The sequence below is a fragment of the Ammospiza nelsoni genome, chromosome 18, assembly GCF_027579445.1.
Source record: "Ammospiza nelsoni isolate bAmmNel1 chromosome 18, bAmmNel1.pri, whole genome shotgun sequence".
Classification (NCBI taxonomy): Eukaryota; Metazoa; Chordata; class Aves; order Passeriformes; family Passerellidae; genus Ammospiza; species Ammospiza nelsoni.
This window is the reverse complement of record NC_080650.1, coordinates 8,377,585-8,389,947: the sequence shown is the minus strand read 5'-3', so window position 1 is coordinate 8,389,947 and position 12,363 is coordinate 8,377,585. Positions and strand designations below refer to the sequence as shown.

General features: G+C 42.1%; 1 protein-coding gene across 2 annotated transcripts in view; it reads left to right on the top strand.

Moving 5' to 3' along the window:
- The window catches only part of PI4KA (phosphatidylinositol 4-kinase alpha), a 54,025-nt gene extending 43,123 nt beyond the window's left edge, over positions 1-10,902 (top strand). For both annotated transcript variants that reach the window (XM_059484952.1, XM_059484953.1), the window contains exons 40-55: positions 157-247; positions 1,028-1,195; positions 1,751-1,804; positions 2,767-2,887; positions 3,188-3,317; positions 3,435-3,505; positions 4,389-4,461; positions 4,632-4,702; positions 5,264-5,373; positions 5,961-6,065; positions 6,548-6,673; positions 6,983-7,103; positions 7,751-7,910; positions 8,750-8,839; positions 9,040-9,123; positions 10,202-10,902. In XM_059484952.1, coding sequence (XP_059340935.1) covers positions 157-247; positions 1,028-1,195; positions 1,751-1,804; positions 2,767-2,887; positions 3,188-3,317; positions 3,435-3,505; positions 4,389-4,461; positions 4,632-4,702; positions 5,264-5,373; positions 5,961-6,065; positions 6,548-6,673; positions 6,983-7,103; positions 7,751-7,910; positions 8,750-8,839; positions 9,040-9,123; positions 10,202-10,253 — 1,627 coding nt within the window. In that variant the 3' untranslated portion in view covers positions 10,254-10,902. The remainder of the gene's footprint in view (positions 1-156; positions 248-1,027; positions 1,196-1,750; positions 1,805-2,766; positions 2,888-3,187; positions 3,318-3,434; positions 3,506-4,388; positions 4,462-4,631; positions 4,703-5,263; positions 5,374-5,960; positions 6,066-6,547; positions 6,674-6,982; positions 7,104-7,750; positions 7,911-8,749; positions 8,840-9,039; positions 9,124-10,201) is intronic.
- The last annotated feature ends 1,461 nt before the right edge of the window (positions 10,903-12,363 follow it).

Here is a 12,363-nt window from a genome sequence, read left to right as displayed (position 1 = left end):
CCCTTTCCACAGCGTATTGGGGTATGTTACTTCATAGCTGGACTATTTGTTTATTGAGCATATAGTTTTCTGCCTTCTGCTGTTCTCATCTTCACTTAAATACAAGAAGCCATCAACATTTTCTAATAATGTTATTGTGTTCCTGGTTACACCTAGGTTTAAGAATACTGAAGCTATTGGAACAGAAGTGACCCGTCTGGTTCGGTTGGACCCGGGAGCTGTTAGTGATGTTCCTGAGGCAATAAAGGTACCTGTGAATATTTTTACTGTTACAGGGCCCCAGGAGGCCCATTTCACTCAGATATATTGGAAAACACCATCTTGACTTACCACAGTGTATGTGCTAGTGCTGCCCATATCTCTGGTAGGAGAGAATGACAGAACAGCTGTGGAAATAGGATGCTGAGAGGAGAATCACAGCAGTAAGAGGAGGTAGCCAGTTAGTTAGTGGTACACTTTACTTCTGGGTATTCTCACTGTACACAAAAGGGTTCAAAACTCATCGCTTGCACTGCAACCACCATTTCTGTTCCTTTGACATAGTAAGTGAAAAGATCTCTGGGCCAAGCCATGATGAGTGCTGCTGCTGAAGTTATTTCAAGCATAACCTTTTCTGTGTATCCAGAGGCCAAGGTCTGGAAGTGAGGAAGGCTCATCATGCTGATCTGCTGTAGAGCACTTTACCCTGTGAGGGACAGTCTTGTCAGAGCTGTGTTCTGTACATCACTTGTAAAATAGATGGCAGGAAAATGGAACCATTTTTGACTCTCTCAAAATGATTCATCCTTTATTTTTTCTATCTGTTCAAGAACTCCTGGATTGTGCTTTTAGTAACTTTATTTGGTATTCTGGGAGGTGAGGTGATTCTGGAGCAACAGGTGATTCCACCAAAAAAAAATGCATTAGATAAAACAGCCATAGTTTTGTAAAAAAGAATGTTCTATATTTCATTTGCCCTGTCTAATGTGTAGTACCCACACATCAGTGAGTGCTACAAACCCCTGATGTGTCTGACCTGCTTTTTCAGTACCTGGTTACCTGGCACACCATCGATGCTGATGCACCTGAGCTCAGCCACGTCCTGTGCTGGGCATCCACAGATCCACCCACTGGCCTGTCCTACTTCTCCAGCATGTACCCACCTCATCCTCTGACAGCCCAGTACGGAGTTAAAGTCCTCAGATCTTTCCCTCCGGTAAGAAGAGTTCCAAGAAAGCTTCAACACTGCAGGGGAAGTTCTGGCCCTAGTCACTGTGGCCACAAGTTTCATTGTAATGTTTCTTTGTATTGCCATGGAGAGGCATGTGCTAAATGGGCATAGCACACTGCAGAATGTGCACACAGTGGGATAGAAACTTGGAGCTGATTGTCCCATGTAAACCTGGCTCATGTATTTGCAGCTTTGTTGTAAATGACACCAAGCTGAATTCTTCAGACTGCCCTTCTCAAATCATCTCTTTTGCCTCTTCTTTCAATGACAAAGTTGTTTCTTCTAAGGCGGAAGAAAGCTGTTTTTTAGCACTTGTCAGACTTCTATTAGGATTATGAAGTACATGATTATTAATTATATTTTTGAAGGGAGTAACTATACAGAGTAATACTTAGATTTGAGAGGGTTGCATACATAGTTTAAAATGAAGAGGCAGTGGGATTTTGTTTATCACTTAACTGAAAGGAGCTTTTCTCTATGTATGTGACTCATCTTCCCTTCTGACAAAACAGTAAAACCCTGCCATCCCTTCTCTTTCAGGATGCCATTTTATTCTACATTCCACAGATTGTTCAGGCACTGCGGTATGACAAGGTGAGAGTATGAATCAGCTACATGTGAAGAAAACAGATTTTTAATGCAGCTTTTAGATTTAAAACAGTAAATCAAAAATTAGGTGTAATCTAATGCTGCTTATTATTATCCTATCTTTAATACATAGAAGAAAAATTATTGTCTCTAGAGGCTGGCTGGTTTTGGATACACCTCTTTTATGAACACAAAAACCTGAGAAAGGCTATGTAGCTCATCTGTCAGAAAAGAGGTTTTGTTATGGGAAACCCCAGGTGAGGACTCTGAATAGAGCTTTTGGAGGTCTGCATGAGACTACCAGAAATGAAGTTAAATCATTACCCTTAATCATTTTGCTGTAGAGTTAACCAGAGAAGACATCCAGGGGTGTCTTGTGCTCTATCACATGTATGAAATCAGATCTCAGCCTTATCTTGCAGAAGCCAAAGTAAAGCTTGACAGCCAAGTTCAGAGTTCATTAATGTGAGATCATTCTACCTGCCAGCGAGGCAGTGAACTCTGCTCAGTGTTTTATTTTCAGGTGAACATGTTCCCATCCCATGGTGTAGGTGACTGTACAGTCCCTGTGACACTGTGTAGATTTCTGGTATTACAGGAGCATGTAGCAATGCCAGGCAACACCTGTGTCCCTGTTACACTGTGCTTTGTACACATAATAGAAGATGCTCTGAGCTCAAAGAGATTTGAAATCCAAAAAGAACAGATGGAAAATGGCCTAGTGGTGGGGAAAGGCTGATTAGAATAACAGAATAGGTCAGTAACAAAGCTGAAAACAATTTAAGATCAGTTTGCTACCTTTTAAAATACACTGTCATTCATGTCTTTTTAGCAAAATGAGAGGGTGCAGAGGTCTTGTTTTCATCCATTTAACACTTTCTGTGTTTGAAGAATAGCTGTTAGAAGCAGTAATATTGAGTCTGAGAGTTGTAGAACTTTGATCCTTACTGGTCTGCCTGTGGTTGCAGATGGGTTATGTTAGGGAATACATCCTGTGGGCAGCTTCCAAATCTCAGCTCCTGGCTCACCAGTTCATCTGGAACATGAAAACCAACATCTACCTGGATGAGGAAGGACATCAAAAAGATCGTGAGTGCTTTAAAATGTAATTTGACTTGACTCCTTTCCTTTCCCCAGTGCAATCTAAATCTTCTTCCTGCTTCTTGCTTGTCAGGAAGAATTCTTTTAGCTGGGAAATTCTCTTTTACTTATAGAGGTAGGGCCCATTCTGCATCAGTGCCTGATAGAGTCTGCCAAGAGAGACAGGGTGCTGCTTCCCTCAGTACCTTTTTCTGAATACTATCCAAAGGTGCTGATTTCCATCAGCCATGTAATTTTCCTTTCTGAAATAAGCTTCTGACACAGATGCTTCCTTTTTTTCATATGCAGCTGACATTGGGGAACTTCTGGAGCAGTTAGTGGAGGAGATAACTGGCTCATTGTCTGGCCCAGCCAAGGAGTTCTACCAACGGGAGTTTGATTTCTTCAATAAAATCACCAATGTTTCAGCCATTATCAAGTAAGAATTGTACTTCAGAAATTGTGCTCTGTTTGTGTAAGTTTGAAACAAACTTGAGGCTAGTGTGTAGAGTAATGTATAATATGCAGGTAATTAAAAGGTAATTCATCTTTCTAGGCCATTCCCTAAAGGAGATGAAAGAAAAAAAGCTTGTTTGAGTGCTCTGTCTGAGGTGAAAGTGCAGCCTGGTAAGATGTCATTTAGTCATATAAAATTGTGGGCTTTTGCATTCAACATGGTTATTTATTTTCTGCAAGCAGATCTTGAAATCCCTATGAGAGGCTGTTTGTAGAGATTTCAGTTTTGGTGCTGGTGGCTGTTGTTGTGTGATTATTTCTTTCTTGAAAAAAATTCAAATATTTTTGTCCATCCAATAATTTCTATATGGTGCATCAAAACTTACCCAAAAGCAAGTTAGGTAATGCATGTAGTGGATAAAAGTAGAAGTGTGTGTCTGAAGAGGAAGGATAAATAAACTCTTTTGCTTTCTACCACCTTCTTTTTTAAAGAGACGTGGTGTTTTTGAGAAGTCTTGTTATCTCAAGAATGAAGCACGTCCAGTTCCTTTAATTCTCCCCTTTCTCCCATTCCCTTGAAATGTCATTGTCTGAGGGTACTCACAAATCTTGAACATGCATTTTCCCAGCCTGAATCTTTTCTTTAAAATGGAGTTTAATGGAGGCTTTTCCTGACCTCTAACAGGTCTCAGACCTTGTACCATGTGTTGGTGGCTGAGGGCACAGCCCGCTGGGGCTGCTGCCACATCTAATTCAGGACTGTTGTAAGAGATGTCCTCTCTGGACCTTTCTGTGGTACAGGTTCTGCAGTATTAGCTCAAAACCGTATTTTATTAATTTCTGGAAATCTCTCACTAATGCAAAGGATGCCACATCCTTCATGGCTCACTGTAATCTCCAGTTTCTCTCTGACATTAACTGGAGACTGTAATCTCCAGTTTCTCTCTAACATAAATTCAAAACTATGTACTGAAGTTGTGGGCACTAACATCAGTTATTGTCCAACTTGATTGTCTCACAGTGGATTTGTCCTCAGCTGTCTGCTGTTTTGCAGGCTGTTACTTGCCCAGCAATCCTGAAGCAATCGTTCTGGATATTGATTACAAATCAGGAACTCCTATGCAGAGGTACTATGCTCTTGTTATATTTATTTACATATATATATATATATATATATATATATATATATATATATATATATTTTTTAAGTTAATTAATGACATTCAAGTATTTTTCTGTAAATTTTTGTTTGGCTAATTGCACTCATCATCATCATCTTGTTTCTTCTGTAATTTAGTGCAGCAAAAGCACCCTATCTGGCCAGATTCAAAGTGAAACGATGTGGAGTCAGTGAGCTTGAAAAAGAAGGTAACTGCAACTTAATCATTGATACTACTAATTAATAGTCAGCAATGCCTTTAAAACTGCCTGCTTTTAGTGACCTCTACCACTGCACAAAAAGTACTTCTGTGTTGAACTTTGTCTGCCATGATTCAGCTGAGAAATTAAACTGGATCAAAGGAAGAGAGAAGAAAATGCTGAAAACTTAATTTTTTTTAAAGTCCCAAGAAGCAAGCCACATAGGGCTCTTGAAGAAATCATAACATTTACTTTAGACTAAAATAGAAATCACTGGCATTTTCTGGGTTTTTAGACAGTAGCAAAATCCAGATTTTTGCATATTTTCTCTCAGGCATTGCAGACATTTATTAGATAAATCACAAACAGTGGTTTGAGATGTTCTAATTCCAGTAGACAAAGGGAACTATCTTATGATAATTGCTTTGTAAGGCAGAAATATCTGTGTTGCACCTGCAGTGGAATGCTGTGGGTTTGAGTGCAGAGGGCTTGTCGTGACAGAAGGTTTAAATTAAATTCCTGGACTAATTCAAGTGCATGTTTGGGTTTGGCTTGGTTCCCTTGTTGCAGGTCTGCGTTGTCGCTCTGACTCCATCAATGAGAGTGAAGAGGAGGATGAGGACACTCAGAAGGTTTGCTGGCAGGCTGCAATCTTTAAAGTGGGCGATGACTGCAGACAGGTACAAAGCTCTTGGGGTTTGCACTTAGAGGGGACAGATTTGTAGGTGATAATGCATAAGAAGGAAATAATTTTAATATAGAAGTATTTTCCTTTGGAACTTTGGTAATCTCAGTTATGTACTGAGAGGGAGAACTGTGTGGTACCCCTAGAGAAATTCTGGTTTGGAAGTAAAGGCCATTCTGTCAACACAGGTTTACCAAGCCTTAAAAATTTTTCACAGAATTTATTTTTCAATTGAGCTATTGGTAATATAGCTTTAGTTCCTAAGGTGGGATCTTGTACATTGAAGTTTGATTAAGAGGGAATGCTGGTTATTATCCCTGGAATTATTAATAGCCCTTTTATCAAAGGGTGATAGGCAGTTCATTCTTAGGTCAGCAGTTAAATCATCAGTGTTGCTTGCTGCCCACTCACACAGCATTTATCAGTTCCCTTTTTGATTTCCCCCCTAGTGCATACACAAGCTCACATCTGCACACCTGCTTAACTTAATGTGCACTTCAGAGTTCTTCAGAGCATGTTTATAATCCAGTTTATGACCTGTAACCCCTGTAATGTTTATGCAATTATTTTCTTGTCTGACAGGACATGTTAGCTTTACAAATCATCGATCTCTTCAAGAACATATTTCAGCTGGTAGGCCTGGATCTTTTTGTGTTTCCATACAGAGTGGTGGCCACAGCTCCTGGGGTAAGTGAGCAATTAACTGTAGTGCTGTAGAAAATTCAAAAATACTTTCTTCCAGCACACATAAAAATTCCATTCTACAAGGAAGTACTGCTCACATCACTTATGCCAAATATTTGGAGTACCAGCAACTGAAAATGTCTTTCCTCTCCTGCTTCCTGCTTTTCTAAAACTTTTGGCTCTGAAATTTTGCTGCTTGCAAAATTTAGTTTGCAAGCAACAGTGCTGCTTGCAAATGTTAGTTGTTTGATTTCTGAGACTATGTTGTCCAAAGCAGTGGAAAGTCACAGAGTTTGTTTTAGTTGCATGGAAATCCTAAAAGAGAGAATATACTTTTTTTTTTAACTAATAAACTAGAAATTCTGTATTTGGTGATCTGTAGGCTTCCCCACATTTCCCAGAGAACCTGTATGACTGCCAAGAGCCATGAACAAAGTATATTTGGGAGCATGTTTTACAAACCTCTTCCTTTTCTTGCCCTGCAGTGTGGTGTTATTGAGTGCATTCCTGACTGCACATCCCGTGACCAGCTGGGCAGGCAGACAGACTTTGGCATGTATGATTATTTTACAAGGCAATATGGAGATGAGTCTACCCTTGCATTCCAGAAGGTAAAATATCAGTGGGCAAGCATAGCAAAATATCAACTGAGAAACATTCTACCTATAAGAAATAATGACAAATAATTGCATAATGACTACTATAATGCCGTATCTAGTTCCTGATGCTGATAATCCATTTTTAGCTATTAGTGAGTTAGCTAAAGAAGTAATTGCAGCTATACATGTATGGAGAATGTCATTGGACATTGCTTCAAATTAATCATGAATGGAAGAAAAAAAGCTTTGTCTCATCTCCTGATGGACAGTTATTAAATTCTGTCAGTTGTTCTGATTTGTTTTAACTTGCTGTTTGTACAGGCCCGCTATAATTTCATCCGCAGCATGGCTGCCTATAGTCTGCTCCTGTTCCTGCTCCAGATTAAAGACAGGCACAATGGCAACATCATGCTGGACAAACAGGGACACATCATTCATATTGGTCAGTCATATGCACATCTGAATGTCAGTATTACCTTTGCTTTCTGCTCTTAAGTGTTGCTGATAACAGACAATAACCCATTTCCCTTTGAGATCCATCTGTATACTGGTTTCACTGTTTGTAAACATTCATGGAAGGTTTTCATGCCTTCATGCCAAGTGTTGTGTGTTTGTGTTGGCTGCTTCTGTGTCAATTTAGCTCTGCAAGGTTTTGTCAGGTTCAGGAAAGTATATACACACATATGTATGGGTGTCACATGTTTATGTACTCATGCATGGATACTTGTGTGTATGTGTTTAATTATAGAAATGTGTCTTGGGATTCCCTTCATCACTGCAAGGGTATGAATTAAACTCGACAAGTAAATTTATATAGTTGTGTGAGGCTGTAACCTCTGCTTTAGCTTTACTTTTCTGGAACTGCACAAATATTTCAGCAGTTTATTTGATATCACCATTCTTACATGTATTCTCATGTCATGGGGATGATGCTTTTGTTGGTATTCTTACACTTCACCAAATCTATTTTCCAGTTGGAGTTAAAATATTTACATTAATACATGCAATCCACATCTCTTGCTTCTGTCAGCTTTAACAGCACAAAATTAACCAACAAAGCTTATGAGGCAGTTTATCTTTTGTGCACAGATTTTGGATTCATGTTTGAGAGCTCACCTGGTGGAAACCTGGGCTGGGAGCCTGACATTAAACTGACTGATGAGATGGTGATGATAATGGGAGGGAAAATGGAGGCAACACCATTCAAATGGTTTATGGAGATGTGTGTCAGAGGCTATCTGGCAGTCAGGTAAGGTGTTCTTAGCTGCTCAAAGTGGAAGTTCTTGCATGCCCAAAGCCAGATGAGAAGAAATTTATAACAAATGTTGATTTGTAGGGAATCTGTGCCCAATAGTCTTGCAAACTTTGAAACAATGTAATAATAATGCTATTTTACATCTTATCTTTGTTGTATTTTTTCTGTCCTTATGTTATATTTTAATATTTTATATAGTCAATATATAAATGTGATGTTTCACACATTTCATGACACAATTTAGTGCACTGTTAATACAATAAGAAATTACTGTCTTGGAATCAAGATCATTTTGGTTCCTTGAGGGGAAGCAGTCTGGACAAGTTCTTGTGGCAAAGCAAATGTGTCACTCAAGTAGCAGAGTAATAGCCTGGTAGATAATAAATGTTCTGAGCAACAGGACAGGAAGGAGAAGGAAAATTGGGCTGATGTAGCAAAGAATTACCCAGAGTAATTAAGATTACAAGACACTATATTCCTGTGTGGTGTTGCTGGTTTCAGCCTTTTGTACTATTTTGGTGCACTGCTTCACCATTCTGATGCCAAAGAAATGTTGTTTGCTAAAGCATTACTGTGCATAATCCTTCTTGAGACTTCATCTTGCAGCATTCTCAGTGTCTGACAGTCCAGCATAAAGGAGTGACATTTAATTAAAGTGACAGATTGCAAGCAATGGTGTAGCTTCACCAGCAAATGTAAGAGGATTATTGTGTTGATTTAATTACAGGAAAAGGTGGGATCCACCTTTGAAGGTTGAACTCCTCAGCTTGTCTGCTTTGCCTGCTAAGGCTGCAGGAGTCTGAATGTTCTGGTTTTGTCCTCTTTTTCTCTAGGCCTTACATGGATGCTGTGGTCTCACTGGTTACCCTGATGTTGGACACAGGGCTGCCCTGTTTCCGAGGGCAGACAATCAAGCTGTTGAAGTAAGTCAGCAATATGGGTGAACTGGAAAATGTTTCTTATTAGAATGTTATGTCATTTGTACCAAGTGGTTTCACAAGAAGTAGCTACTTGCAGGAAGTGAAATCACACCTGGCTGAGCTTGTGCAAAGACACATTTGTACCACGTTCAAAGGAAACCTCACTAATTTTCTCTTATTTGATTGTGATTTTCTGCATATAGACACAGGTTCAGTCCCAACATGACTGAAAGGGAGGCTGCAACTTTCATCATCAAGATCATCCAGAATTGTTTCCTCAGCAACAGGTTTGGCTTCTATGCATGTTTTCTCCCTATGGCTAAAGGAAGACCATCAGGCTTTGAGCAGAGCTGAAAAGTAGAGTTCTATCAGTCAGGTGCCAAAAATATTTGAGTCATTGATAGTGCAGGACAGCAGCTTTGTTTCTGAATGTGCAGCATCTCCTCTGTTTTGTGCTGGGAAGGAAGACTTAAGTCCAGGATGGTAAAATAGCAAGACTGGTTAGGCTAAATAAATGTAATAGTTAAATATCTTAAGGGCATCTTTTATTATGCTAGATAATACAGACTTTGTGGGATATATTGGAGAGTCTAATACAAACTCTTGTGTAGTTCCCTGTGGGGTCAGCTTGAGACCAGTGCCACTCACTGGCTCAGATACAGCCCCACTAGAGTGGAGGTTCCAGTGCTCCCTAGTGCACCTGCTCAGAATCTCAGATTGATACTGGGGGGTGAAGGCAGTGACACTGCTGTGTGAATGGCCAGAACCAGCTTAGTTCTGACAAGCTTGAGCTTTTCTACCTGTGGCATGGTTAATCTGTGACCTGAATAAGCTCTACCCGTGGATAATTGAGTTATCTGTAACAAGCTGGGATTTGTTCGCTCAGTCACTCATCAGAGATGCTGCTATTAATGCTCTTATTTCCCCTGCACTTTTGTTTTCATTTATTGGCATTCCCCTTAATTAAGATGACTTTTATTTCCATATAATGCTGTCTCCATGCATCCCTGATGATCTTGATTCATTCATTATGCATTTCCTTCTCCTAAAACAAACTGCAAATGCTGTGTGATGTGCTTGTGGCTTATCCAAACACAGGATCCAAACTGCTGATGCTGTTGCCACAGTGGGAAGTGTGGAAATACTTTTTTAAAGTAGTTTAAACAAGAGCAGGATGTTTTGTCCTGTCCATAACAGTAACTAGGCCTTCACAATGCCTTCAAAGGATGGAGGGCTAGTTTTGATTAGCAGCTGATTTCCTTCACCCATGTTTTGTCTCTGTGGGATCCTGATGAATGTTTCTTGACAATCGGTGCAGTGTTTTTTTAAACTTTTCCTTACCTCTGGTTTGCTTTTCTTCTTTAGGAGTAGAACATATGACATGATCCAGTACTACCAGAATGACATCCCCTACTAGACACTAGAGATCCACTGCCCAAGTGAAATGTGCAACCCTGTGCCCTCACTCCAAACTCGTGACAAACAGGAGATGCTCGTCACATCTGGCTCTCTACCCTCTGTGTATGTGTGTGTACATGTTGGGTACATCCTGACCATTGCAACAATCAGTTCTGATTCATTCCTTTCTCTATACCAGGTTATATATATTACTGTTATTCCCTGGATTTTTGGAGTTGGGTTGCAATCACAATAAAAATTGTATTGCAGTTGTGAATGTGTGAAAGTGGTAAAGCTTGAGGAGTTCGATAATTTTTCATGCAATGCAAGGATTTTATAATGTCTTTAAAAAGTAAATTAAACCCTTTCCTGCACAATCGCACAAAATGCCATGGAAGGGAAGGGTATGGATTTCTCTTTGGAAACAGAAATGTTAACTTGTTCCAATTTTACTGTAGAAAGAGCTTGATAATCATCCAGGGTGGTGATGTCTGTGTAGCTGTATTCATATTTTGCACTGTACATGGTCCCTGCTACATGGTCAGTATTTCATATGTACATGAAGAATGTATTTTTTCCTTTTGTGTGTTTTAAAAAGAGACTCTACTGAAGATATATTTAATCTATAAAATATAATAAAATACCTTAGACTTCGTGTCTGTTGCAAATGTTTCACCCTGTGCTGTTTTTATTGTATATACATCACTCTGCACACTTGTGTACTGTTCATTATATTATGCCTTTTCTTTCTAATAGAGAAATCTGATTTATTCTTCAGCTGTTTTTCAGTCTCAAGTGACATTTTTTTATTCGTAAAATAAATGTTTGGTGCAAGAGCTGGAATGTAGGATCAAGGTAAAGCTCCCCAGTGTTGCTAAGGGCCTCTATCCTGGGCTGGGACATAGGTCTTTTGGGGTTTTTTTCCTTATCTACATGCTTGTCCTTCTACATGGGCTCTTCAACACAGGGGCTGTCCCCTCTTTAGGGGATTTTTTCCCCTCTTTAGGGGGATTTTTTCCCTTTTGGGTGCTTTTCCCGCGTGTCCGGATCGTGCCCTCAGGGAGGGAAGGGGGTGCCTGCCTAGGCAGGGCCCCGGCGCGCCCCCTGGCGGCTGCTGCGCGAGTGCGAGCACCAGCGCGCGGGGCACGGGGGCCGGCCTCAGCCCTGAGCGGGACACAGCCCTGAGCGGGACACAGCCCTGAGGGACACCCGCCCTGAGGAGCGCACAGCTCTGAGGGAGAGCCAGCCCGGAGGGACACAGCCCTGAGGGACTCCCAGCCCGGAGGGACACCCGCCCTGCGGAGCGCACAGCCCTGAGGGACAGCCAGCCTAGAGGGGTACGCAGCCCCGAGGGGCAGCCAGCCCTGAGGAACCGCCCGCCCTAATGGGCACTCATCCCTGAGGGGCTTTCAGCCATGAGGGGCACCCGCCCTGAGGGGTACACGGTCCTGAGGGACAGCCAGCCCTGAGGGGTACTCGGCCCTGAGGGACAGCCAGCCCTGAGGAGCACCCAGCCCTGAGGGGTACCCGGCCCTGAGGGACAGCCAGCCCTGAGGGGCACTCGCCCTTATGGGCACTCATCCCTGAGGAGCACCCAGCCCTGAGGGGCGAGGGCGACACGGGGTTATGGCCCCGACGGCTGAGGGAGACACAGCCTCCAGGGGTGAAGGATGAAGACGTCGCGAGGGAGAACGAGCCCTGGAGGGCTGAAGGGGACGCGACACACGGTCCCGAAGCATAAAGGGTGAGCGGGTCATGGGCAGCGCCCCGAAGACGGCTCAGCGCTGAGGGGCGGAGGTATCGTGAGGGAGACCCAGCCCTGAGGCGGGGCCTTGCCGTGGGGTGGGCCCGGCCCTGAGGCGGGGCTCTGTAGCCCTGAGGTGGGGCTCTGTGGTGTGAGGAACGCCCAGCTCCATTCGTCTGAGGGTCACGCTTCTGGGACAGCGCTGTGACCTCGAGGAGCATGGTTTGGGGCTGTAGTTGCCCAGTCCGGGGGGTTCCTCAGAAGCTGGGCTGTTGCGGCAGATCACGGTGGTCTCTGTCTGAGGGGATGGTAGGTTGATGATATGGCTGTGTCCTCGGCTTCCCCTTGGGAGTGTGCATTTCTGAGCACCTCTTAAGTGAGGTTT